This window comes from Python bivittatus, unplaced genomic scaffold (assembly GCF_059951505.1).
Source record: "Python bivittatus isolate LINGU-HERP-01145 unplaced genomic scaffold, Pbiv_v1 ctg000340_np1212, whole genome shotgun sequence".
Classification (NCBI taxonomy): domain Eukaryota; kingdom Metazoa; phylum Chordata; class Lepidosauria; order Squamata; family Pythonidae; genus Python; species Python bivittatus.
In genome coordinates, this window is record NW_028277056.1 from 12,259,960 (window position 1) to 12,287,397 (window position 27,438).

Genomic DNA, 27,438 nt, shown 5'->3' on the forward strand with positions numbered 1-27,438 from the left:
TTTTTTAAACAGAAGCACATGCGCAAAATGACTCTGTGCCGCGAGAGCCCGCCCGGGGTCCCGCTGCTTCTAATTGGACGAGAGACTAACGAGGCGGGAGGGCGCGCGTTATGAGCGGGCAGTTGATGGAGCGGATATGACGTAGGCGGAAGCGGCCTAGCAGAAGCTGTTTGAAGAGCTGCCCCTAACGGTGGAGGAAGAGTGTGGGATGTGGTACGTACGTGGGCCTGCTGTCCTCATGGGGTTGAGAAGCGGGGAGCCTGGGACTGTGTCCGGGTCCTCTCTGAGCCATGACTTTTCTTCGGTGAACCTGGGGTAGTCACGTTCTCTCAGTCTGGACTACTCCACAGGATTGTTGTGAGGATAAAAATCGGAGGGGGTGTAAGATTTCCCTTCTAAGCTCCTTTTGGGGAAAAGGGGACGTAAATTGAGGCAATAATGAATGCTGATCTTGCCTTATAACCTTGCGGGATTCAGCCCGGTTTACTGTGCACTGGTTTGTGTGTCCGCAGGAAATGGACTAAATTCGGTAAACCGTGTGTAAAAGGATCATGGGGTTACAGCGAAGTAAAAGAAAGACAAGTGGTTTTACAGGAAGTCTTCTGCTAAATTTAGTTGGTGATGGTGATGATAATAATAGCCATTGTGGTCAAGTGGTTAAAACGCTGGAGTGTTTTCATGGAGACCCGGGTGCAAGTTCACCATAAGCCATAGAAATTCCCTAGATGATTTTGGGCTACTCATCCTCTCAGTTCAACTTATTTCACAGGGTTTATGTTGGGAAAAATGGGAGGAGAGAGCCCTGTGTACCTTGCCTTGAGCTCTTGGAGGAAAGGTGAGATATAAATCTAATAAATAAAACAATATGCACAGAGTTTCTTAAACTAAACAATAATACAAGTGCCCATTAAGTTTGGCTTTGTAACATCAAAATAATGATGTAACTTTTTAAAAATTTTTGAAATGACATCTCTATAAATCAGTTGCAGATCTGAGATTTGTGGCATTGTTAAGGCTAACAAATTTTCAGAAGTGCAGCATTTAACAACTTAATTGAAGCCTGAGTTGTGTGCACACAGCCATTTGTAAGAGGGTAAGGGGGACAGCACAATTGTAGATTTGCTCCAATACAAAATAGTAAGTCAGGCACACTTCACAGTATACTAAACGTGTTTCAGTGAAGTAGCATCTTTTGTTCCATCAACAATAAAGAAATTTATGATACCTTCAAAGCTAACAGATAAAGTTGCATAAGAGTGCCTAAATGCATGACATGGTCACTTCATAGAACTAGCAAAATAATCAGAATTGTTGAACTGATAAATTAATCTCCCAGCCAAGACAGATCAATTTCTTTATACTTTCGTCTGGGATTAGTGAATAATCAATCGGATTCTGCAGCAAACCTTTTTGGATCTGAGAGAGGTGATTTGGAACACATATTGGTACACACATTGCATCTTTGGTATCTCCTTAAATCAAGCAGTACCCCAGAAAAAGATGCAGCTTCTTTAAGGAGTTGCTATCAGGTGTGATGTGCCAAATCACCCTTTCCACTTTGAATCTGGGTTGCTGGATAGTCCTAATAAGCAGCATCTGCCAAATGGGCTTTGGAAGCAAAGAAAGGAAGGTGTCTGTACAGGAATTAAGTGAAAGCAAAGTCTCCCTCAAATTGAGTTTGACTTCTGGTTACTTCATATATTTTTCTTAGTAGCAGTATAGAAATGGTTTGCTTTTCCCTTCTTGCATATGGTTTGTAATCTAGTCTGCAGCACTGGGATTTTGCATCCAAGTACTAACCATTCCAACCCTGCTTAGGTTTTTCAAGACAAGTGTTAAAATGTCTGGTTACATTGCCTTAGCTATTTTATTGGTGAGCATACTTGTAACTTGGGTTTCTGCAGAAATAATAAAGCATTGGGGAAAGAATTGGAGAAGATCAAATAAAGTAGTAACGGGTAACTTCGCTTAACTTCTTAGAGGCCACTGCTCACCCAGTGCTTCACCCAGACAAGTCTGTTCTTGCAACAAGATGATGGATAACATTACAAGATAGTATAAATCACTAGTGAGGAAATTAACATAAATAGTGTGCTCAGGCCATGTGTTTGTGTATCTAGCCATCCTGAGCAACTATATCCTAATTCTGGGATTGTCTGGAAGGCACTGTTTCTACAAAGAGAAGATTTGTTTACAAAATGGAAACAGAGTCAAGAAAAATTAATGTTTCAGTAACATTGATGTGTTAATATAATATTGAGTATATACATAATATGTGTTTGTATATTGTATTAGTGAAATCATTATTACACATAAACTCTGGCTGTTTGTAAAGTGATACTTGTATTTCATTTTCATCTTATCTCACCTAAGATATATGTATTTTTTTTTATAAAATCAAGGGATTTATTCATGCCTCTGGTATAGAAGACTGGAATCTATAAAAGTTTATATCATTTCTTAGCCTTCAACATGCCACAAGTCTTTATTTCTATAGTAAGTTTGCAGCTGCTGGATGTTTCCTCTTAATCATTGGCATTGCTGCAGAAGTGCAGGGGTTTGAATTGGACCTTACAGGTAGTCCTTGCTTACCAACCACACATTCAGCAACTGTTGAAGTTGCAGCAGCACTGAACAAGTGGTACTTATGACCAGTCCTTGAAGTTCTGGCTGTTGCAGCACCCCCACAGTCACATGAACACAATTCGGGTGCTTGGCAAATGGCTTGCACTTATGATGGTTGCAGCATCCGCCAGCCATATGATTGCCATTTGTGATCTTCCCTGCTGGCTTCCCACCAGCAAAATCAATGCGGAAGTCAGCAGGGAAAGTCGCAAGTTGCTCTGGTAAATCCCCCCAGCCTTCCTGCGCTCACACTGGGCCATCCATCCCCCCAGCCTTCCTGTGCTCATGCTCGGCCTATGCTGGGCCTCCCAAGCCTTCCCCAGCCTTCCCCAACTCATGCATGGCCTGCGCCAGGCCTCCCAGGGCCACCTCCACCCCCCAGCAGCACCCCCACCCTCTTGCAGCACCTCTGCGCTTCTTACAAGGGACTCCTGCCATTCCTGCTCAACCACCCATACATCTTGGGTTATGACAACAACTGGGATTGTCATTGCCAAGCAATGCAGTCCCGTGATGTCATGCTGTATTACTGCATCGCTTAGTGACAGCAATCCTGGTCCCAATTGCTGTTGTAACCTGAGGACTACCTATATTTGTTTTTGTATTTTTTTTCAGGATAACTGCCTAAGGTAATATGCTGCTGTTTTCTCTGAAAGGGAGCTTAGTCATTTCTTAAATATGTGGTAACATTTTCATAAGGACAGCTGGAATAACAATTAATTGAAATACTAGAAAATGTTTTGGAAAGGTCTAGCTATATTTGTAATCTTAAGGTATATATCTGTTGGTTTTTATGCAATCAGATGAGGCTAGGAAGCTGCTAAGGCAATCTTGTTGGAATGCTCTGAATGTGTCAAATATTCATTAAACAAGATCTTGAGAAGTTTATTGATTATAAAGTGTTTTTTGAAATTGTATCCATTAGTGCCCTCTTCAGCAGCTCTTTTCTTTTGAAGGTGTTGATGCAGCATTTTTTTCTTTTAAAAATACGTATTAAATGATCCTGTGCCCATTTATCCACATGAGTATTTGCATCAGTGTGCTGAAGTTGTGGGGAACATTTTCTTTAAAATACATGTGTCCTTGAGATGCTTTTAAATTGTGTATAATATTTGCCACCCTCAAAAGCTCTGTTTTTCAGAGCAGCGTTTCTGTGCCTTGTACTTGAAATGAGAAATTTGAAAACATGAAAGTATGTCTGAAAAACAGAATAGAAATACTCTACGTAATTCATTATTCCCATTCCACATATGTCCATTGTTTCATTTTTATGTATATTTAATGCTTTTAAAAACATGTATGAAAGGTCAGAAGCCGCCTTGCCTTTCTCCCAGATTACCTTTTTTTATGAAGTAAATGGAGTACTGTGTTTTCATTGTATTTTTCTTTGGATACAGATGTCCATATATGGCACTGATGTGGTTGAAAGGTTGTTAATGAGAAACAAAACAACCTCTAGAATTCATTTCAGAGACCAAGGAAAAAAAGCTATAAATCCAATAGATTTTTTTAAAACTTGCGCATCGTTCTTGATACCAATAAAATAACCTTTTCCCCTTAATATAAACTCCTGTTACCTTTTTGACTGAGATCTATTGAGGCTGAGTATATTTCTATTGTCTTTGGTAATGCAGCACTGAATAGCAAACGTAGCCAAAGATGAGAAGAAAAGTGGCAGGAAGACTTAGACTTAGTCCTAATGAAGAAGCTCAGCTGTTGAAAGAAGAACATGAAAGAAGAAGAAAATTAAGGCTGCAACAGGTGTGTTTGCATTGGGAGGAGTAATTTGCCTTTGAGCAGTTAAATAAGTGGGCACATGACAACAGTGCATTCTAAGGAATGGGGTAAAATCTAAACTTCCCTAGAGTTGCAGAGGTGTCTGGGAATAGTCCTATAAACTTTGCAGTGATCTCTAACCTCTTTCCCGGCACCAGATTTAGGAGGAAGGTTGGGATTTTCCGTTCACTGTTTCCATGCCAGCCAAGTGTACCAAATTTACTGAATCCTAATCAGCAAGTTCAAACACATAGCTTCCAGCTCTGGGAAAGGAATATATGACACTGATTTCTTTATTGCTAAGAACTCTGCAGAGGCTTAAATTGGCACTTAGATTGAGGCATGAAGTTAGGATGAGGAAGCAGGGAAGTGCTTTTGATCAAAATAAAGGTATAGCTCAGTTATTTATTTATTTATTTATTTATTTATTTAATATACGGCTTAACTCTCAACAACTCTGGGTGGTTCGCAAGTAAAAAAAACACAGCAAAAAAGAAAGTACAAGAATAGACAATAATAAGGAATAAAAGATTATAAAAACCAGACAGGAATGAAAAAGAGACAGATCCATACAACCGAAGGGGGTTTCAGTCACCCTCACCAAAGGCCTGGGTGAAGAGCCAGGTCTTCAAGACCCTTCAAAACACCAGTAGGGTGAGGGTGCTGCATTCCAGAAGGCAGGTGCTGCTACAGGTAAGGCGTGCTTCTGGGTAAGTGGCGTTGTTTAATCGAAGGAAGCCAGCATGCTCCAACCTTGCCAGATTGAATCAGCCAGACAGATACTATGAGAGATAAGTGGTCCCTCAAGAAAACAGACTGTATGTAGTCAATTGAAATAAAAGGACAGCTGGACATCCAGATATAACAACTAGAATGCATGGTAAAGTCTTCTATAGAATTGTTGACCAACCATGTTTTTTTCCAGGTCAGGGAACAGGAGCGGAATATTGCTTTGCAGATAAGGCAAGATGTTAAACAGCGAAGAGATGAACACCTGAATCAGCTGGCAGAAGAACTGGAGGCAGAATGGCAGAAAACACAGGAAGAGAAGATTAAAGCTCTGGAAAACCTATACCTGTCAAGTTTAAGAGCTATAGGAGAAGGGCATAGAGAAGCAAAGGAAAATGTAGGTAAATGATTGTGATCCAAAGCTTTCTGTAGATACTGTGTATTTTACTAATCACATGATTTGTATAAATTTGTATTGAAAAGTTGATGTAAACATTTGTTTCACTAGTAAGAAGTTAAGGAAATATTGTCTTTTTACTGAGGAAATGTATGCAAGAAACAAAACGTAATTGGACATTTGTTGATTTAGAGAAAGCATATGCTGAAGTGAATAAGCTTGAATTATGGAACATTTTGTGCAAGAACGGAATTGAAATTGGTTGCTAAATGGAATAAGAGTGGTACATGGCAAAATAAAGCATGCATGAGACTAAATGGAATGCTTAGCAAATGTTCAGCATTGAGCAGGGAATAAGACAGTGATGTGTGGTGTCCTCTTAGTTTTTTAATATATTTATGAATAAATGTATAAGGTATGCTTATGGTGATGATTTGAATGTGCTTGCCATTTTGTATGCTGACCATGGTGTGGTGTTTTTTGAGAACCCAAATGATTTGCAGCAAATGTTAGGTTGTATGATATAGTGAGGAGTATGGACCTACAAATTAATACACCAAAGACCAAGGTAGTTGTATTTGACAGGAAAAATACAGTAAATGAGATTACTTATAAATGTTACAAATTAGAACAAGTAGATGAAATTGTGTATATTGTTAAATTTTTTATTAAAGATGAGAAAATGAATAGAGAATTTTTAAGATGTGCAAATGTTGGTAGAAAGGTAGTAGATAGCACATGTATTTTGTGAGGAATGAATGTGAAAAGAAGCAAGCATGTTTGTATATGAGTGTTTTTATACACTTGGTTATATGGAAATGAAAGTTGAGTTATATTAGGAGAACTTGCTCTAATTTGTCACATTTATGGATAACTTGGAATCATTTACTTCATTTTTAAAAGTAAATTGAATGAAGTGGGAATGGGTTATTTAAAGGTGTGCATGGTAGGACACTTTTATCCTATTTATTTTATCTAGTATAAAATAAATATGTTGATATGGATTGGTCGTACAGTGAGAAAGAAGATTGAGTCACAAAACATGAAGAGTGAATGGGTCAAGAGGAAGATTGAAAGTTTTGGTTATTTGGAGTTTGTTACATTCTCATAAAAAGAGAGATGAGAAATTTAAAGAAAAGCAATGTATGAAGAGGTGAATGAACAAGGTGGAAGCGAGGATGGTTTGCAAGAATAGAAAGTTATGGAGAATTATAGTGAATAATGTTGGTGTAAAGTAGATTAGGCTATATTTCTTTTTTCTTTTTTTCTTTGTCTTGTCTTTAATTTTTCTGGCTTACTAGTTTTACTCTGTTTCTGCCCTTTGCATAATGTTGCTTTCCCTAAAAGGGAGTAGCATGATGGGTTATATGTATGTATATTGCACACTGGTATGTTAAAAAAATCCTTATAATTGCAGTGTGAATAATATGTGACTAAAACAAGACATATAACTCATGATAAAGAGATGAAAATATAAGAATGGTCAGTCATGTAGCAGATTTCAATTTTGTTTGATGAGGCAGCTGTGCTTTTTAATCAATTCCCATCTAAAGCATTTGCAATACTCAGGACTATATTGAGGTAATTGCAAATGTATAATGTATGCATTTCATATGTATAGGTGATCTCTTAAGAGAAGATGGGAAAATGATATGGAACATTCAGATTCATAAGGATATTTTTGTTGGGAAAAATCTTACTCTTTCTGGGCAAAATATTCTCTTTAAAGTCTTTAAAGGGGGCATCATAGAAGAACTGGTAGAGGGTTTCTGCTACATACTCTCAGGAATCGAGCAAAGCTGGTGTGTGTGTTGCTTCACTGGAAGTGGGCCAGCACTAGAGTCATAGCGTATTATCTTGTGGACTGAAAGAAAAGTCTTGATATTGGTTGTGAAAGCTTTTTTTTTTTTAATGAGAAACTGGAGCCAAGGGCTAGTTTTGGGGCAATGAAATCTGTCTGAAAGGGAAACTTCCTGCAGTTGCATTTCCTAACCTGGTATCCTCCTGACAGAATTTCCAGCTAGCACGGCTGAAGCTAAGTTCTGGGATTTGTAGTCCTCAAAAGAGCAAGAGATCACCAGGTTGAAAATGGCTGCTTTAGATGCTTTTGTAGAGAAAGAAAACATATAAACTACTTTTTTTAAAATAATTGTTGGAAGGAGCTTTTTTTTCTCATTTAAATTAATTTAGTGGCAGCTGCCTGACATGCTACAGCTGTCTGCTTGTCTCTCCTTTCAAAGGAGCCTGATTTGGAGGCACTGGCAAAGCAAGCGGAAGAAAGGAGAGAAACAGCAAAAAAGAGGTATAAGGAAGCACTGAAAGAACAGAAAAATCAGAAGGAAAAATTGCTGAGAGACCAAACAAGGTAATAATAATAATCTTTTTGTAATGCAAACTTTCACTGCTGAAATATCTAAAAACATTCTTCCGTGTGTATGTATTTAAGGTTGAATCCAGTATTAATGTGAGTGGAAGCTAATTTGCACAGCTGTGTGTATTGATTTTGCCCTTCCAACTCTAGTCCCTCGTAAAACCTGAACATTCTGAACTGGGCTGTTAGGAAGAATTGCCAGAATTAGGGACTGCCTTGACAGGTTTTTATTTATTTATTTATTTACTTGGATTTGTATGCTGCTCTAGCATATGTAGATTTTGAGTGGCTTATAAAACCTATATCAAAATAGCAGAAATAACACAAACAAGTAAATTGGAACAAACTTAGTGCCAAAGAGGCAGTCAGACATCAAAAACATATTATAAAAGGGGGCCTCCCTCTTCATAGCAGGTCCATATCTAAAGCCCTTCAGAACAGCCAAGGTTTAATGGCTTTTCAGAATATAAACAGGGAGGGAGCTAATCTAATCTTGGTGGAGATACTGTTCCATGAGGAAGTTTCTGAAATCCCTTCATATGATAGTCTCTCAAGGAAGGTTCCTGAAAAATCCTGTTGTACCAGATCTTACTGGACAGGCAGAAACCACTAGGAGTTGGTGGTCCCAAAGATATCCATGTAGGACTTTGTAGGTGAGAACCAGCAACATAGCCACTTGAATTGATCCTGGAAAGTAACTGGTAATGAGCACAGCTCCTAAAACGTAGATGTTACATGAGAATGCCTACTAGTAATTATCACAACATGAGCTGCTACATTCTGAACCTTATAATTTCCAGGTAGTATTCAAGGGTAGCCCCATGTGGAGTGGATTGCAGTAGTCCAAATGAAAGGTGACTAAGGTCATGAGCGATTATAAGTAGGGCTTCCTAGTCCAGGTAAGATTGTAACTGGTACACAATATATAATTGTATGAAGGCCAGTTGTTCTCTGCTCCTCAAGCAGGAGCTGTGAGTCCAGATTACAAACCTAGTCCAGAACCAAAGATAGCAAAGATTTATCTCTACATCTGTGGCATTTGTAGTTTAGAAATATTGCAAGAAAGTAGAGGTTTGATTAACCTGTTCTATTTCTTGCTACCTTTTCTTACTTTTTAAACCAGGCGAGCAAATGCACGAAAGCATGCATTTGATGTAGAAAGAGAAAGAGCTGCTAGAGTTGCAAGCCTGCCTCCTCCTCCCCCCCATCCTTTTGAAGTGAGTATTCTTTCCAAATACATTACAAACTGCTGAAATTCTAACAGTTTAAAATACTTATCTTGTGATAATGGCTAATGCAAGAATGTATAATAGGTTTGAGTTAATTATAACACTAATACAAATTGGTTGATTGTAGGAACAGGGAATGACAGCATGAGTATTGGGTGATATTCTAGCTGCTAATGAAGCCAAAGTTGTTTAAATCAATTTTGTCCATTCAGATTAATGCATACATCAAGTATGTGTTATGGCACTTTCTGAGGAAATTTTGAATGCTTTATGAAAAGATTTTACTTGCTTCAACAGTTTTTCCTATGTCATAATTCATTGGATGTTTTATGCAAAATACTTCCTATAATTCATTTTTTTTGCATACCAAATATTAAAACAAAGTATGTAATTGTACAGACTCATACTACTAAGGGTATTGGCATTGCCTACGTTATACTCAGCGGTCCTAATCAGAGGTAATTAGTTGTGCTTAAATGCATTGAAATTGATGAAACAAGTTAATTGTCACTCTCAGCGTCCTTAATTTCAGAGAAGTTTAAGCATGACTAATTTAGTTCAGAATGAGGGCTTCTGGCTAGTTTTCTACTTGTCTTTTGTTGCACACAGTGCTCTTCCTACTTCAGAAACATTATATATTGCAGTTAATCTCCTTTTCTGATAAACCTTTAGAACATTTTGATGTAGTTTAATATTAAAAGTATGAGCTGTAAGATGAAAGATGCATAAGTAAATTTAGTCATAGCTCTAAATTCTCTAGCCTAGTTGCTATTTCTCATCCTTTACTGAAGTGGGAGTGATGGAAAGGATCTTAGTGGCTGTTGTTATAAGGACCACTAAGCTAATATCTGAATGCTTCATATTTATTATTTATTGCATCATCTAATTATGTTTGGTTTTCAGTCCATAAAAGGTATTACATTATTATTGTCATACATCAATTTGCAGAATATTACAGATTGGAATATAGTGAAAATGTAAGATTCTTTCTAGGTATGCTACCTTCCTAAAGCTATTTTACAAGATCATTAATATGTATTTGCAATTCATGCTATTCTTTATTGTTATGTTATTTTATTTTTCTGGTAGCTTGGGGTATTCAGCCTCTGGCAGAATTTGGCATTTTATATATAATAACTAGTCATATATTGTTTGTTTTGCATAGTGTAAACACAAAAATGTTACTCTAGTTAAAGCAATGCATTATTTTAACTTTTCAGAATATTGAATTGAAGAATATAACTACAATGAAAATTAGTGATGTTGATAATTTTTCTCTTAGTCGCCACCATATCTTTGACCCATATGTGGACAGAGAAATGAACACAGAACAGGTAATTTTCAGGTTGCAAATGGCATATTCTGCATACTAAACATTATGTATTTTATCTGTTAATTGAAAACATTTATACAGTGGTACCTTGTAACATTCACGCAGTTGCCGGAGGAGGGAAAAGTTCCTCATCCCTTTCCTTTGTTGTTAGAGGGAGAGGGGGAGGCCGATGGCAAATGGCCCTAAATTCCTCATCCCTTTCCTTTTGATGTTAGAGGGAGAGGGGGGGCCGATGGTGAATGGCCCTCATAAAGAGAAGGCGCTGTGATTTCAGCAGCAGCCATCCTCGGCTCCTCATCGTAAACTTCCAGAGCTTCTAAAAGAATACCGCAGGAGACAATAATTTGCTGTGGAGCTTTTGGTGGCTCATTTAAATACTTCAAAATCTTTCTCCATAATGTAACTTTTGTTGACCCAGTCTCAGAATAGACCGGACATTTGAGCCAGACATATTTTAGCAGTTCAGCTAGCCTTTTTTTCTTAATTGGAGGCAATGGGGTGCCTCGATTAGAAAGAATAATGTTAGAGGCCTTGAGAAGGTTTCCAAGTTCGTGGAGGTGCACAATCTGAGACTTGGACAACCCACCTCCCATACTTACGAGGGGGCCGGCAGGGGCCGGGATGCGTTGAGCCCGTTCTTGGGCGTAAGCACCGGAGGTCTCAGGCGGAGGGAGAAGGGGCCTTGAGAAGGTTTCCAGGTTCGTGGAGGTACGCAACCTGGGGCTTGGACAACCCGCCTCTGATACCTACGAGAGAGCCGGCAGGCGGCTGGGACGCATCGAGCCCTTTTCCCGGGCGTGAGTATCGGAGGTCTCAGGCAGAGGGCGACGGACGATTACCCAGTTATTGGGGATCACGTCGGGGTCACCAGTTGTAACATTCACGCAGTTACAGCGGGACTCTCACGAGTGAGGGGAAAGAAGACACCAAACTGATTCTCCTTTGAGGGGGATGAGAGCGCCCAGACCGGAGTCTGGAAACCTCTTTTATTGAGTACATCAGAGGGCTGGGTTAGTACATCAGAGGGCTGGGTTAAGCATATATACGTCACACTACCTAATACAAGCCCATAACCATATATGATAATACATGAAACACAAGGGATCATGTGCTCCGATTGAGCACGTGACAAGCTGCGGGGGCTTGCCTCCTGAAATTTGAGGCTTTTCCCCAGGTTGTTGCTGGTACTTTCCATGCTAGCTTCCTTGTTAGTGTACGACTGATTTTACTAGTCTGCACTAACAGAAATGCCTAGCATGTGATGGGGTGTTATAATGCAACAGTACCTCGGGTCACGAACTTAATTCATTCTGCGACTCTGGTCGCAACCCGAATCAAATTTTCCCATAAGGTTCAATGTAAATATGGTTAATCCGTTCTGAACCATTTTTTTTTTTTAAACCACAAAAATATGAAACAAAGTACAGTACAGTACAGTATGAAGAGAGAGAACACTAACCTTGCTTGAGGCGACTTCTGGCGTGGAGGACAGGAAGGCGGGTGGGGAGGCGGTTATTGTTTGGCGGGAGAGTCCCCCTCCCTACAGGAAGCCACGACCACGTGTCACAGCAGGGAAAATGGCCACGGATCCTGTTCGTCACCCGATGCAGAGTTCGTGAACGGAAGCAAAATTTTGCAAACGGTGCTGTTCGTGAACCAAATTGTTCGTGAACAGAAGCATTCGTGACCCGAGGCACCACTGTACCTTGCTTTTTAGCCAGAAAGATTCCCAGGATAGAACATATCAGTCAAGTGTCTCTGTTCTCAAGTTTACAGTTTGGAGGGGGGGGAAATATAAGCAAGGAAAATGAGTTGTTGTAAGCCAGCAATTCATAGAGTTATAAACATCTATTTACCAGCTGAAATGCAAGCATAATGTGATAATGCACCAGAAATTCTTCTTGTAATGACTAGCTGAAATAGTTAAAAGAGGGAAAGACCTTCCTGCAATAGCTGTTATCTCAGCTGAGTTAATGGAGTGGCCTTCCTTTTCTCCTTTTGTTATGCTCTAAAGGTATAGTGATGGATCATAGTGGGAGGAGAGAAAAAGCTCAGGTGAAGTTATCAAGGTAGCTTCTCAGTGTAGTTAATGATGACCCATTTCCTTCTGTCTCAGTTGTAGTAAGGTGGGAGAAATCTAGAAAAATGTGACCTCATAAGTTTGTGCTGTAACTATAGAAAGTAAGGGTTTGCATGAAGTCTGTAAAAACAGATTTTTGCTTTTGTATAGCTGAGAGTGGGAAATCTATTTTCAGAATTATAGCCACTATATTTCTGGTAGATATGACACTGATGTAAAAATGAAAATCAAATTTCATCATTACCAAAACAAGTGTGAGGACTGATCTTTTTTCATTAATGTATACTTCTAAAAAATCTCAGCTGGTCAACTAACTTAGCAATACTAATTTGGTGTAACTGAAAAAGGTACTACACAGAGTGAACAAGGACACAGAAGTAAGAACTAGTAAGATCGACAATAGAATAGATGAAGAACAGATAATTTCACCCAAACTTCCCTTTTCATTTTTCATGTCTTTGGGAACTGTCCTCTTCAAGAGGCTCTGTGTATGTGTATGTATTCTGTACCTTTTTCTCGTGTCTTGTTGCATGTTTACAGGTGAAACTCGAAAAATTAGAATATCGTGCAAATGTTCATTTATGTCAGTAAGGCAACTCAAAAGGTGAAACCAATATATGAGATAGACGCATTACATGCAAAGCGAGATATGTCAAGCCTTACTTTGGTATAATTGTGATGAGTATGGCGTACAGCTTATGAAAACCCCAAATTCACAATCTCAGAAAATTAGAATAGTGTGAAAAGGTTCAATATTCTAGGCTCAAAGTGTCCCACTCTAATCAGCTAATGAATCCATAGCACCTGCAAAGGGTTCCTGAGCCTTTAAATGGTCTCTCAGGCTGGTTTAGTAGGAATCACAAGCATGGGAAAGACTGCTGACCTGACAGTTGTGCAGAAAACCATCATTGACACTCTCCATAAGGAGGGAAAGCCCCAAAAGGTAATTGCAAAAGAAGTTGGATGTTCCCAAAGTGCTGTATCAAAGCACATCAATAGAAGGTTATGTGGAAGGGAAAAGTGTGGTAGAAAAAGGTGCACAAGCAGCAGGGATGACCGCAGCCTGGAGAGGATTGTCAGGAAAAGGCCATTCAGAAGTGTTGGGGACTTTCACAAGGAGTGGACTGAGGCTGGAATTAGTGCATCAAGAGCCACCACACACAGACGGATCCTGGACATGGGCTTCAAATGTCGTATTCCTCTTGTCAAGCCGCTCCTGAACAACAAACAACGTCAGAAGCGTCTTACCTGGGCTACAGAAAAAAAGAACTGGTCTGTTGCCCAGTGGTCCAAAGTCCTCTTTTCTGATGAGAGCAACTTTTGCATCTCATTTGGGAACCAAGGACCCAGAGTCTGGAGGAAGAATGGAGAGGCACACAATGCACGATGCTTGAAGTTCAGTGTGACGTTTCCACAGTCTGTGTTGATTTGGGGAGCCATGTCATCTGCTGGTGTTGGTCCACTGTGCTTCATTAAGTCCAGGGTCAATGCAGCCGTCTACCAGGAGATTTTGGGGCACTTCATGCTTCCTTCCGCAGATGAGCTTTATGGGGATGCTGACTTCATTTTCCAGCAGGACCTGGCACCTGCCCACACTGCCAAAAGTACCAAAACCTGGTTCAGGGACCATGGGATTACTGTGCTTGATTGGCCAGCAAACTCGCCTGACCTGAACCCCATAGAGAATCTATGGGGCATTGCCAAGAGAAAGATGAGGGACATGAGACCAAACAATGCAGTGGAGCTGAAGGCTGCTATTGAAGCATCCTGGTCTTCCATAACACCTCAGCAGTGCCACAGGCTGATAGCATCCATGCCACGCCGCATTGCGGCAGTCATTGCTGCAAAAGGGGCAGCAAAAAACTTTATTTACAATAAATCCACCTTTCCCAAAGTTTCATTGAATTGTTTTCATTGTTCATTTTGGTGTTTGGATTTTTAGGGGAGGTGTATACATTAAAATTACACTAAAGGGAGGTGTGATGGCAAAAAACTCAGGAACCCCTGGTCTAGAAGCAGAGCAGCACAGACACCATGCATGGCCCACGACTTATGAGCACCTTTAGAGGTTTCAATATGTTGTGAGAATGTTCTACCATGCTATTTCTAGGAAACACTTTTCTCCAGTAGGGCAGATAGTAACTGCTCTTCAGTACCACATCATTGATTCACATGATCGGTATGGGGAAAGGGGGAGCTATTTCCCCCATCCTAGAATCTGTCTAATTGACACTCCATTTATTTAAAGCTGATAGATTCATGGTGGTTATATGAGTGCATCTCTTGGGTATTGAGGAAGTTGGTCTCAAGTTTGTTTTGGTTTGATATGTTTTAGCCACAGAATTTTGTTTTAGTTATGGCTTTCTTTGAGGCACCACAGAACTTGTTTCTAACTAGTTGCTGGTTGGTTGTCAGCCAGATGCTCGGTTACTTGCTGAAGAGGAAGGCAAACAAAAGGAAAAGCTGCAAAATAACAAAGAAAGAGATAGGAGAGAACAGCTGGAAAAAGCTTATTTGAGAGGAAAACATGCCTTAAAGATGGTTCAACTGGCAAGAGTAAGTAAAACATAAATATTGTGTGCGTTCAAATGCAAGTAATAAAATGAGAATTAATAATTGTAAATGATATCGTAGCTTCAATGACTTCAAGAGAAAATTTAACATCGTTTTAAAGTATTTTGGGATAGTGCATTGATGCGTTTACCCTTAGCCTTCAGATTCATAGCTGGAATGTACTTTCTGCTGTCAAAGGGGAAATATAGCTGAAGATTTGGAAAGCCACGCCGCAGTAATTCAGGCCTGGGGGAAGGTAAGGTTTGGTGTTTGAGGCTATAAAAGTGATGAAACACAAACACTTCAATATCTATGGGTGAAAAGGTTGCTATTAACTATGTTGAATGGTTTGCAAGTAGTGCAAACTGAATCTTAAATAAAATTAGCTATCTTTTCAACATGACCTACTTTCAGGCAATTTTTACCTAATGGCAATAGCCAAAACTTGTATGGAATTCTTAGCAAATTGTTCAGCATTAAACTGGTATTAAGAAAAGATGTATGATGCCTCAGTGATTGTTTAATGTATTGATAGATAAATGTGTGAGGCATTGTGGTGGTTGAGGATGTGAATGTACATGTACTTCTGTATGCAAATGATGCTGTTATTGGTTGAGAACCCAAATAATTTGTGATGAAATTTAGTTAGATTATATGATATAGTGAGGAACATGGATCTAAACATTAACGTGTTGAAGACCAAGATTTTTAGTGTTTGTCAGGAAAATGCAGTAAACAACTGCAAGTTATACCTATATATACTGTATAGAAAAGCTAGAGCAAGTGAATAAATTTGTGTATCTTGCTGGAATGTTTCTTCATCAATTTCCCCTATCAGATTCTGATAAAGTAGTGGTCTATTGCAAAGAATAAATGTTTGTCAAAGGAAGTGAAAAATGTGTATAAGAGTGTGGTTCTGCCTACTTTGTTTTATGGATGTGAGGCTTGGATATGTCAGGAGAGGCATAAAATATGTTGGATGTGCTGGGAATGGAATTATTGTGTAGTAAGGCAAGAAGAGATCTAATCAAGAATGAATGTGTTCTGAATGAAGGTGAACTGACTACAAAAGTGAGTGACCAGTATAAAAGAAGTGAGTTGAAGTGGTTTTGTCATATAGAGAAAAGTAATGAGATTTACTTGTTACTGACACTTAGTACCAAATATGAACAATTCTGTTTGCTATTTACAGTAAAGCAATAACCCTAGAGATGAGAGACAATATACAGGTGCATAAACAAAACAAAACTTTTCTGATCAGTAGCTGTTGAACTCAGTGAGAATGAATGTCTGTCTGTCTGTCTCACACACAAACACACACACACAGACAACAGCGAAGGCTTTTTTTTTTTAAAGCACAAACATATTCACACAATTAAATAACCTTAGTTGCCTTGCAAAAGTCTCACGGACCAGCTTCCATGCTAAATTCCTTTAGTACCTCTCCTGGCTGGTTCCTCCCTCCTTCCATTTCCTACTCTTTTTTTTGTCCTTGATCTCTTTACCCAGCTGTCACACACTGGGAGCTCCTGGCATTCTTGCCTTCAGGGTCCCATCCCCCCAGCCCAAACATTGGGCAGGATATAAATCAAATACAGGTAGTCCTCATTCAGCAACTGTTTGAGGTTACAACGGAGCTGAACAAGGGGACTTACTACTGTTCCTCATAGTTGCAGTGTCGCAGCATCCCTGCAGTCATGTGATCGCAATTCAGGCACTTGGCAACTGGCTCACAATTACAACAGTCGCAGCGTCCTGCGATCATGTGATCTCCATTTGCAACCTTCACTGCCAACTTCCAACAAGCAGTCATTGGAGAAGCTGACAGGTCACAAATGGTGATCGTGTGACTCTGGAATGCTGTGACTGCGTGGGATTCGCTAACAACAGCAACTGGTCACGTGACGCCACACTTTATGACTGTGACACTTAGCGATAGAGTTGCCAGTCCCAGTTACTGTCGTTAAGCAAGGACTATGTGTAATAATAACCCCTTTATCTTATTTTGGGATCTTCTGCCCCATTTCTTTCAGTTTTCCTATATATCTCTGTTCTGACTCCTGCTAATTACAAACCTCCAACACCCAGATTCCTAGCACCCAAGTTATGTCTGTGCTTCTCATAGCAATCCCCTACCAGTCTGTACCAGCTAATTACAATCCCTTGGGTTATGTATTGTATATAACCAGGAAAGTAGTAAGGTTGGTAAATGAGTGAATGACTTCCAATTTGCATCTATGTTGGTATGTCTTACATCTAGATTTATGTAGAAATACCTTTCTTTGGTATAGATAAGCTCTGTAATCTGTTTCATAAGTTGGTTAAAATGGAAGTTTATATGTTTTTTGGCTTTCTGTGTTAAGGGTAAATGTATTGTGATATTTACTAATTCAGGAGACACACTAGAAAATTGAGATATTAAGGGAGAATTATGTGGGTTTACCTTTCCAGAATGCTTAATGTAATTTTAATGTACCTGATGTTGCGGAAAAAGGAAAGCATTAATGTTTCATTTTGAGTAGCAATTAACAATATATGTCTTCAGCATACAGGAAAATCATCAGAACTGAAGCTATCATTTCATAATGATGTATGACTAATAAAAGTCTGCTTTTGGACCATAAATCATGTTATAATAGGGCTCTTTTTAAAGGAACTTCCATGTTGGTATTTGTAGTAGTAAGTTCTATAAAATAATTTGCTTCAAAATAACTTACAGTTCTGTATATATTACATTAACATCTATATGTGTATTAAAACTCACCCCATGATTTACATAGCAAAACCTTTTTTCTCATTAAAATGCCTTCTCTGCATTTCACTTAGTTTCTTTCTGAGATATTCCTTACAAAAAGCTATCTTTCTCAAAACTGACAGTGACATTATGTCAATAAACTGGTGGTTTTTAAGAACCACTTTTTAACTAAATATCTCTGCTTTAAAGGACAAAGAAAAGTTAATGAAAGAGCTTGAACAGATGCAGACTATTGACCTTGCCCACAGAAGGCGGATTGTAGCCCAGATGCCGCCACAACTATTTGAACCAACTTATAGACGTGTGGAAATCAAAGAAGAATGGCAGAGGGAGCTGGAGTGTGCCTTTGAAGACATGTATACTGGAAATATGAGTGAGCATCATTTAGAACAGTAGCCTTTTAACTATATTTGGGGGAACCCAGAAATTCCTCCAAAATGTGGCAATTCTCCAAGGAAAATACTGTTTTGCAGTGATGAAGTCCAGTCACTGCCTCACATAAGTTGTGTGCATACTCTGGAATATGCATTCAATTTCTGCAGTGCAGTTATTTATTTATTTTTTAATTCACATGTCTCCTCAAGAGACACATTGGCATATTGTCATGTTCAGGTAGTCCTCACTTTACCAACCATTCATTCAGCAACTGTTTGAAATTACGACCGTGCTGAAAAAATAACTCTATGGCCAATTTATGGCCATTTACGACCTTTGCAGTCATGTGATTGCCATTACAGTTGGTACACATCCTGTGCATGACCTGTGGTTTTTTTGTTTTTTTCCCCCCTTGCAGAGCAGAGAGTGGAGAGGAAGGGATTGAAAGAGAGTAAGCTGTTTGCTCTTCTACACATCGAAAGCAATGTGATCACGCCACCAGCCCAGAGCTGGCAGCCACAGGTATGCTATGCAAACAGCTTACAGTACTGTCTCAAAATATTTTCTTCTCCAATCTCTCCACTGTGCAGGGGGTGGGGGGGAAGCAAGCAGTTTTTGTAGGTAATCTCTCCTTTGCCTGCCCCTTCCCCTCCTCCGCTCAGGTAGAGTGGAAAGATTGAAGTAGAAGGGTTTTCAAGAGATACTGTAAGCTGTAAGCATAGTGTACCTGCAGCTCCCAGCCTGGGGCTGCCGGCGTGATCGCATTGCTTTCGATGTGTAGAAGAACAAACAGCTTTCTTGCAATCTGCAATCACTCCAATCTGCTAGGGGAGGGGAAGGGTCAGGCAAAGGAGAGATTGCCTGGAGAAATCATTTGCTTTTTTTCTACCCCCCCCCCCCCCGCCCCACTGCAGAGTGGAGAGATTGGAGAAGAAGAGATTTCAAGAGTAATCTGTTTGTTTAGCACTCCCGCAGCTCCCAACCCCAGGCTGCTGGTGCAATCGCATTGCTTTTGATATGTACAAGACAGTATGCAGGCACTGGAGCATTCTAAAGGGTGGAGGAATGGTTAGGAGCTGAAGGAGTGAAACTGACTAGTCTTGTCTCTTTCCAGTCAGAAAGCACAGTCACGGTCACGTGATTTCCCACTTAGCGACCACTTCACTTAGTGGTAGAGCTGCCGGTCCCAATTAGGGTTGTTAAGCGAGAATTATCTGAGGAGCTGTCTTGCCGTCGTTATATCCGCCTGCCCCCCTCAGTCTGGCAGAAGGGGCAGGTTGCAGACCCCACCAGTCAAGGAATTTTGGCTGGCGGGGTCTAGGAAGAGGGCCTTTTCTGCTGTGGCCCCCACCCTGTGGAACAGCTTGCCACCTGAGGTGCAGGCTGCCCCCACTCTCCTGGCCTCCCGAAAAGGTGTAAAAACATGGCTATGCCAGATGGCCTGGGAGCCTGATGGGAGCTCGCATTGTTGGAATTGGCTGGTGGGATGATTGATACTGCTCCCCCCCATCATCTTGAATTGTATATAGGCTTTTTATATAGAATTGTTACTGGTTATTTTAATATGGATATTTATATTTTTATTGTTTTTATTGTTTCGGATTGTAATTGTAAACTGCCCAGAGTCACCCTCTGGGGAAGATGGGCAGCATATAAATTTAATAAATAAACAATCTACCTGTACTGATTCTGGGAATCCCTGCCCAGTTTAGTGGTCCTTGCGGAGGAGCCCGTCTAGTTGCAGTGGAAAAGCTTAACACAGAGGCCTATGGTGAATCTGTGCCTGTGGCACTTTCTTGGATTATTTGGGTGCTGCTCTTGATCAATGAGTTGCAGTTGGCAGCCTAAATAAATTATTTTCTACATGAATAAGAAGGAACTAAGAAGCACATACCGTATTTTTCTGACAATAAGACGCCCCCATGTACAAGACGCCCCCCACTTTTCCAGCCCAAAATTTAAAAAATCAGTATTTTAAAGATAGTGCAGAACACATTTTTATTTAGTAATTAGTTAACATTTACCTGATACACTCGGTGGGAGGAGGTCCAGACCGTCTCTCTGCAGCTCTATTTCCAGGCTCTTTTGCATAACTGATTACATTCAAGCACGAGTGAAACTGCCGATAGCTTGTCTCTGCAAACAGCCTTCCTCTAATTGGTTTGTTCAGCATCAGCTGACGTCAGTTACATCAGGCTCGTGATTGGAGGAAGTCCGTTTGGGAGACAAGCTATTTCACTCGGGATTGGAGGAAGCCTGTTTGCAGAGACAAAGTATGGGCAGTTTTGCAACCGCGCGGTTCTCTCCTCGGCTGACTTCCTTGAACAAGACGCCCTTCAGTTTTTAGGGTAAGGATTTTAGAAAAAAGTATCATCTTATAGTCGGAAAAATACGGTAGTTTCCCTACCCCATCCTTTGTTTCTAATGTACTTGTTTAAGATTTGAAAAAGCATTCCATTTGGGAATCCCATATGTTTGTTTTTAAGTGGATGGTGCTTCACATTTTAACAGAAATGTTGACAGTGTTGTTCACATTATGATTCTTAACAGCAGATGGTTAAAATTACCATATGGCTGAATCGTCTCTGAATCATTATAAATCGTCTCATCATAAGACAATTTTATCTTAACAAAGTTAGCCATGATCAGAAATCAAGGTAGTGTTTTTTTTAACTCTGTAACCTACAGCATTGCAATTTGGAAAACAGAATATTGTATAGTTGGTTTCATTTTGCTGTTTCTTTACACAGAAATGAAAGGAGACCTTATTTTGCATCTCGATCCACAGCCTTTGCCAGCTTTGTCTGATGGATCTCAAGATGATGAACTAGAACTTTCCCAGGAACCAGAATCTGTATGTGAGTTGCCTCGAAGATTGGCAGATGAGATGAAGGACAGTGAGCCAAGTGGTACGAACAATTCCTAAGTGATGTCCATGTTCACTAATACAGTAGTGTGGACCAGCTCTGTTAGTTACCGAGACCATTTTAAAACAATATAAAATAGCAGTTGAAGGACTTTTATGGAGTATGCATGAATATTCTTATGTACTTTTTCTGAAAGTTTGTGTACAATTATTACGTTCAGATTCATACCATATCTGTAATAGTCTGTGATCAAGAAATGCACGAGAGAGTGTGTTAGAGGGTACAAGATGTTCTTGGATCTTCCTTTTTTAGTATTGTTTTAAATTTTGGATGTTTTATGTGTTTTAGATATATTTATAGTTTTAATGTTTTTTGTAAGTCACCCGGAGTCCCCTCTTGTGGGGGAGATGGGCAGGGGAGAAATCCAATAAATAAATAAAATAAAATAAAAATACAAGAGTATAAATTGTGGATAGTAAAATTCAGTGAGGCAGCTAGCCAACTTTGGCTGATCTCAGAAAAGCTAAGCAAGGTTGGACGTAGTTAATACTAGGATAGGAGGCCACTAAGAAACCTCAGGGCTATAAGTTAGTCTGGAAAATAAGACAAAACAGAAGGCAACTGCAACTAGCCCAGAATGCCACCTGGCCACTTCAGGCCAGTTTTTGTGAATCAATTATTAAAGCTATTGCTAAGGGAGAAAGGCTGCAATCCAGGACCTTGTATTTACAGCCCATGAGCGTGAACTGGCCATGTTCTTAGTCAAGCAGGATAGAAGCCTCAATAAATCGCTAAAGGACAGGGTCCCTCTCTGTTGAATTTTCTGCAGGACATGCAGCAGTATGCCTAGAAGGTTAGAAGGACAGTAACAAAGTTCCACTGAATGCCCAAGTGGGGCCTGTTCCTAAGTGCCAGGGGAGTGTTCCCCACCAGTCAGCTGAGTAAGAGGAAAAGCCACTTTGCTCCCTTGGTACAGGAAGCCATCTCTGAGCACATGGGTCTTGCTGGCCCCAATGCCTTCTCCTCAGCTTGCCCCATCCCTTCCCTGCTCATAAACCGATTGTTGCCAAATCTCGATAACACCCCTGGACTACCATTTTCATATTATTACCAAAGAAACTACATGGATGTGCCCAGGTGGTCAACAGGGGTCAAGCTTAACTCAAGCTTAAATTCAGCCAGTTTGATGTTATGCAATAGTAGGCAGCATAGTAGCGAGGCTTAGCATGCACACTTGGTTTGATTCATGTAATATCATAAATTGTAATATTGTTTGTTTGGTCAGTATGGTGTATGGCTTAGCAAGCTGTGTGAGTTCTGCCAATACACCATGAACCTAAGCTGTGCATTTGGGATAAATTCTTCTGAGCTGGTAGATTCTCAGTTTTATTTAAAATGTCTGTTATTCTATAGCTGTGGTGATTTGCATTAATCTTTTTGTTACTGGCCTCTGTGGGTTGCAATATTTAAGGACTGCAGGATAGAATCCTTAAAAATTCTGTGTTTACAATGTAGCTGTTAAGGCAGTTTTACTGAAATAGTACAGTTTTTAAAATGTATAGTATCATGGAAGCACTGTTTAATTGTATTCATTTATAATGTAACTATAGCCAGAAAGCTGCTGCTTCTCATCGGCGCTTTCAAATTATTATTGTGTTTTATTTTCTTTTTTTAGGTAGTGAAGTGGAAAAGTCATGCCAGCCTCCAGCAAAATTAGCTCTAAAAAAATTGCTAAACAAGATAAGGAGCCAAAAAGACAACTGGACATCAAGATGTGTGTCAGAGACTCAAAGTGACATTGGGACAATTGAGTCAGGGACCATTCCTAGTAGACAGGAAAAGATGGATGAATTAGAATCTGTGCCTGAACCTGAATCCAAGTATGATCCTGCTTCTGAACCTTCTGGAGGTATGTTTTTTTTTTCTAATTTTTCTGTATATAAGACTTGAGAAACTGACCATAATGATAATGGTCTAGTTAATTATAACATTGATTTGTGGATCCAGAAAAACATAATATTTACTTTTTCAGGCTGCTTATGAAATCGTTCTCCCCCACCCTGAAATGTTTGGGAGGGGTTTTTTAAAGAGAAAAACAAAAAAAATCCACCAGCCTATGACAGTCCCCGTTTTATTCATGCTGCAGTGGGAAGGAGTTGGGTTGCTGTAATTTAGATTACATTCATGCAAGACTCTTGAAGAAGTTAAAAAAAAAAAGGTATAGAATGTTAGTGGACTGTAGTTGGATTTTATAAGGAAAAATTGGGAGTATAAGTTACTAGACAACCTGTGACCTGCTGGGTCATTGTTTGAGATATTTCCTTACCTAAATAGAGAAACAGAATGACCAAGGGCAAAAAAGCAGTGAGAGTGTGAGCAGCTTACGACTTGCTGCCGGCTTCCTCACTGACTTTGCTAGTGAGAAGCTGGCAGTGAGCGTCAGAAATCTTCCTCCCTCCCTTTCCTCTTTCCCTCTCACTTCCTCCCTCCCTCCCTCCCTCCCTCCCTTCCTCTCACTTCCTTCCCTCCCTCTCCCTTTCCCTTCCTTTCGTCCTTCCTTCATTTCCACATATAATATAGGCTTGTGCTGTTTGCCCTCCCCTCACAACCCTCAGGAGAGCCCCAGTGAAGCCTCCTCCTCCTTGGATGATCGGTGGAACTACCTGCCACTTTGCTGGGGGGAGGTGGAACAAAGGGAGCCGCAGACCATGAGGAAAACTGCACCCCCACTCCCCATTCCAGCATGTCGCAAGGGCCCCTTCCTCAAGGGAGGAAGAGGGCTCATCCCTTGACCACTGGGCCCCCCAGCCAGTCCTACCTTGCTAGCAGGCATCCAAGTTGCTCTCTCGTCCTTCCCTCAACACCAACTGCTGTTAAGAGATTTCAAATTTCTGCCTCATTTCCAAAGCAACCAATCGCCGCTCACTGACTGGGCACAGGGGCCACAGGGAGGCAGAAAAGAGGTTGGGGCCCATGATGACCATGTCACCTGGGGTGACCACAGTGGGGTAGCAGTGCTGAAGTGGCCACAAACTTCCCAAAGTTTCAATCCAACGGGAGTCATGGGTCCCAGATTTTGGACGCATTCTATAAGTTAGCCCATTTGAGGTACCTTGATTCAAAAATCGTTGCCCTATGATACACCAGTTAAAGGTTACAGACAGAGTTTTATCAGCATATAGATTAAACCTCTGGGGGAGATGGGCAGCATATAAATTTGATAATGAATAAATAATGCAAAATAAATAAAAACAAATGAACCTCAATATGATGGGTTTCTCTTAGCAAGATCCATATAGAGAATATATATGTATTTATATGCCTTTTACCATATTCTCTGTGAATTCCTCCAAATCTTAGTATTTTGCCAGCATCTGTTTAGTAATGAATGTTTTGCTTAAATTATTCAAGCTCTGATATAAGTAACTATCCTTAATCTAATATTTATTATGTATTTTAGAGTTTCCAGAAATACCGAACCAAACTATTGTTGCTGGAAATGCATTTACAAAACATGCACAAGAACAAACCCCTAAAATTAGAAAAGAATCAGAAAGATCCACACAGGTACAGCTATTTTCAGGAATATCAATGCATTAAGAGCTTTCGTAACATTGCTTTTTATTTCATACTTGAAATATTTTAAGTATCACTTTGATTAGGATTTATACTCAGTGCTACTATTTTCAAATTATGTTTAATTTCTTTTTTCTTTCTTGGGAGGGTTGCAGGAAAAAAAATGCCTCAGGCATAGTATTTTTCCTATAGTGATATGTATTACCTGGAAATCTATAAATATTAAAAGGAATGTTTGAATCAATAGTATGGAATTCTTCAGAAATATAGGAAATGGGAGAAGATAAGGACTCTGCTGGACCAGGCCAGTCCATCTAGTCTAGAAGTGACATGAAGGTGATAGCTTCTTCCCTTGTGTTCCTTAGTAACTGAAGTGGAATGCCTATGATACCAGTGATGGTAAACAGCCATCAAAACTTGTAACCATTCATAGTCTGATCTTCCAAGATTTTATCCGGTTCCCTTCCAGAAAGATCTTGATTGGTGGCCATCACTCCAGCCAATAGTGGCAAATTCCCCAGTTTAACTCTGCATTGTGTAATTAAATGTTAAATAATTCAGTTAAAATAAACTTGAGTCAGGATAAACATTTTCCAGTAGCAATCTAAGGTAGCCTGCAAGATACCTTTACCCGTTTTGCAATATTAGGTAGGTGAAGAAAGAAACCTACACAGATCAGGAAGGAACAATGAATATTAGTTAACATAAACCTGCATTTGCACATTTGAAAGTCATGATCATGCAAGCTTAGCAAATGCAAAAGTCAAGTTTTGGATACAGAAATCAGATTTAAGTAGCCATCTTTAATTCATAAGAGTTCTTCCCACTCTTCATGAATATATTATCAACAATGCATAGTCAACCTGTTTCTCACTATATCTCATTTTTTTGCCTAATGCTTGCATTATGAAATTCTGTAGACATACAGGTGAATCAGTATTATAAATGACCATTTTTTACAACAATGGCACAAAAACACTTTATTATTTAGATTTTTATATTTTGCTTTATTTGAATTGTATATATGTTTTAATTTGTAGGTATAAGAAAATTAAAACAATTATGTTAAAAGAGCTGCATGTTGCTAATCAAAATATAGAACTTTTGTGCACCACTACCATAAAAGGTGAAGGCAGTAAGAATTATCTGATTATATATGAATCTTCTGTATCCTTATGTAGTCTCTTGTTAAAACAACCTGGGGATCTGGATTAATAATGGTAAAAAGTATTGGTGCTCTGCTAGGAATTTATTTAACATTTCTGCCATGTATTATTTTGAGAAAACTGAGTCTTCCTGCCAGTAACATAGGATTAATATTTGCTTGACTAGACAGAGTGGCAACAACAGCAGCAAACAGAAGAGCAGAAAATACAGCTAGAAGTTGATTTTCTGAAGGCTGAAGTGCAGCACCAGGAGCAGGAAGCCAAGACACAGCAAGAAAAGAAAGATCAAGAATGTCAAACAGAACGAAATGTTTTCGATTCTCTTGTGCATCAGAAACAGGAAGCAGAATACAAGGTAAAGTAGATAATGTGGTAGTAGAGACAATTTTCCATGGTAATGGTGATTTTCTAATGCAGTGGCCAGATATGGCAAGGGTTTTTGTAAGTCTGGCTCTTGAGTTGACAGCATGGGTATCCAGTGATGCCAGTGTATCTGCAGACACATTTTTTGACACCCACCAGGAGTTGGGCAGCATACAGGTTTAATATATTATTAGTATTAATATTAGACTTTTCACTTTAAAAATGTTTAAAATAAAAAACTAATCTAAAAAAATCAGGAAGCTGGCATGTTACAAGCGAAGTGCCAGCCTCTAACACCCTGTCCTTTTCAGAAATGTCTTTAGGCCCCAGATAAACCTGTAAGCTTGGATAGGTGGTTGCAGCCCAGTGTGTATAACTATATCCCCTTGTCCAGAAAAAGGGTAAAAGGAAACAGGAATGACAAATAGTATCCTGTACTATATGTACACTGTACATAAAACACCACTGCTTTAGATAGACCTGGCTGTATTTCTCTTGATAGCAGCAGTTCTGTGAATGGGTACTCCCAACCAGTACAATAATTTTTGCAAGAACCCCCACAGCATGTTCAGAATTCCAAATAGGCCCACCGAGCCATAAAGACTAGCTAATTTTTGTTTTGTAAACAGATTAATTTAAAAACAAAACTCAGAAGTAATTATAAATATAATGGGCCAGCGATACTTCCAAAATGGAATATTCTGCCAAAGCATTCCAGATGGGCTGGAGCGTGACAAATCTGAAGCCTGCAGTATTTTGGGTTTTCCAGGTTCCAGCCAAAAACAAACAATGAAGGATCTTTCGGGGCAAGTAGGACAAGGCTGATGGGCCTTGCCTTTCTCTCCCCTATTCTTCCACTCAGCCCTTGTGGCATCCATCTGCCAGCTTAGGATCCCAGCACCTTATTTTCTCCACCTCCCTTATGACACACTTGAAGCTAATGAGGTAGTAGCCAAGACAGAAGGGAAAAGCCTAGAAAAACTGGGGATGGGCAGGCCGGTTGGGTGTTGCATTTGAAGTGAAGGACATTGGTGGCAGCTGCTTTCCAGCTGGCCCATTCCATTTTCCCAGCATCTTCCTTTTTCCACCTGCCCTCAGCTGACCGTACATGCTGATGTCCTTGGCTTTAGGTGTGGCTTCCCCAGCCAGCCCATCTGCCTCCCTGATCTTCCATTGCCTTCATCTTCCTAATGTAGCTGCCACTGCTGCTGCTATCCTCGAAGATACTTTAAGAGCTAATATT

At 39.8% G+C, this 27,438-nt stretch overlaps 1 protein-coding gene across 8 annotated transcripts in view; it reads left to right on the forward strand.

Moving 5' to 3' along the window:
• Nucleotides 1-64: 64 nt before the first annotated feature.
• The window catches only part of CEP295 (centrosomal protein 295), a 54,863-nt gene continuing 27,489 nt past the window's right edge, over nt 65-27,438 (forward strand). For 3 of the 8 annotated variants that reach the window (XM_088140553.1, XM_088140555.1, XM_088140554.1), the window contains exons 1-12: nt 65-213; nt 4,260-4,386; nt 5,327-5,527; nt 7,768-7,892; nt 9,022-9,115; nt 10,348-10,461; nt 14,956-15,096; nt 18,038-18,221; nt 20,974-21,132; nt 22,766-22,999; nt 24,551-24,657; nt 25,999-26,187. In XM_088140553.1, coding sequence (XP_087996679.1) covers nt 4,285-4,386; nt 5,327-5,527; nt 7,768-7,892; nt 9,022-9,115; nt 10,348-10,461; nt 14,956-15,096; nt 18,038-18,221; nt 20,974-21,132; nt 22,766-22,999; nt 24,551-24,657; nt 25,999-26,187 — 1,650 coding nt within the window. In that variant the 5' untranslated portion in view covers nt 65-213; nt 4,260-4,284. Of the gene's footprint in view, nt 214-4,259; nt 4,387-5,326; nt 5,532-7,767; nt 7,893-9,021; nt 9,116-10,347; nt 10,462-14,955; nt 15,097-18,037; nt 18,222-18,641; nt 18,746-20,973; nt 21,133-22,765; nt 23,000-24,550; nt 24,658-25,998; nt 26,188-27,438 lie in introns of those variants that run through there. The other 5 variants (XM_088140556.1, XM_088140557.1, XM_088140558.1 and 2 more) reach the window with 5 other exon arrangements.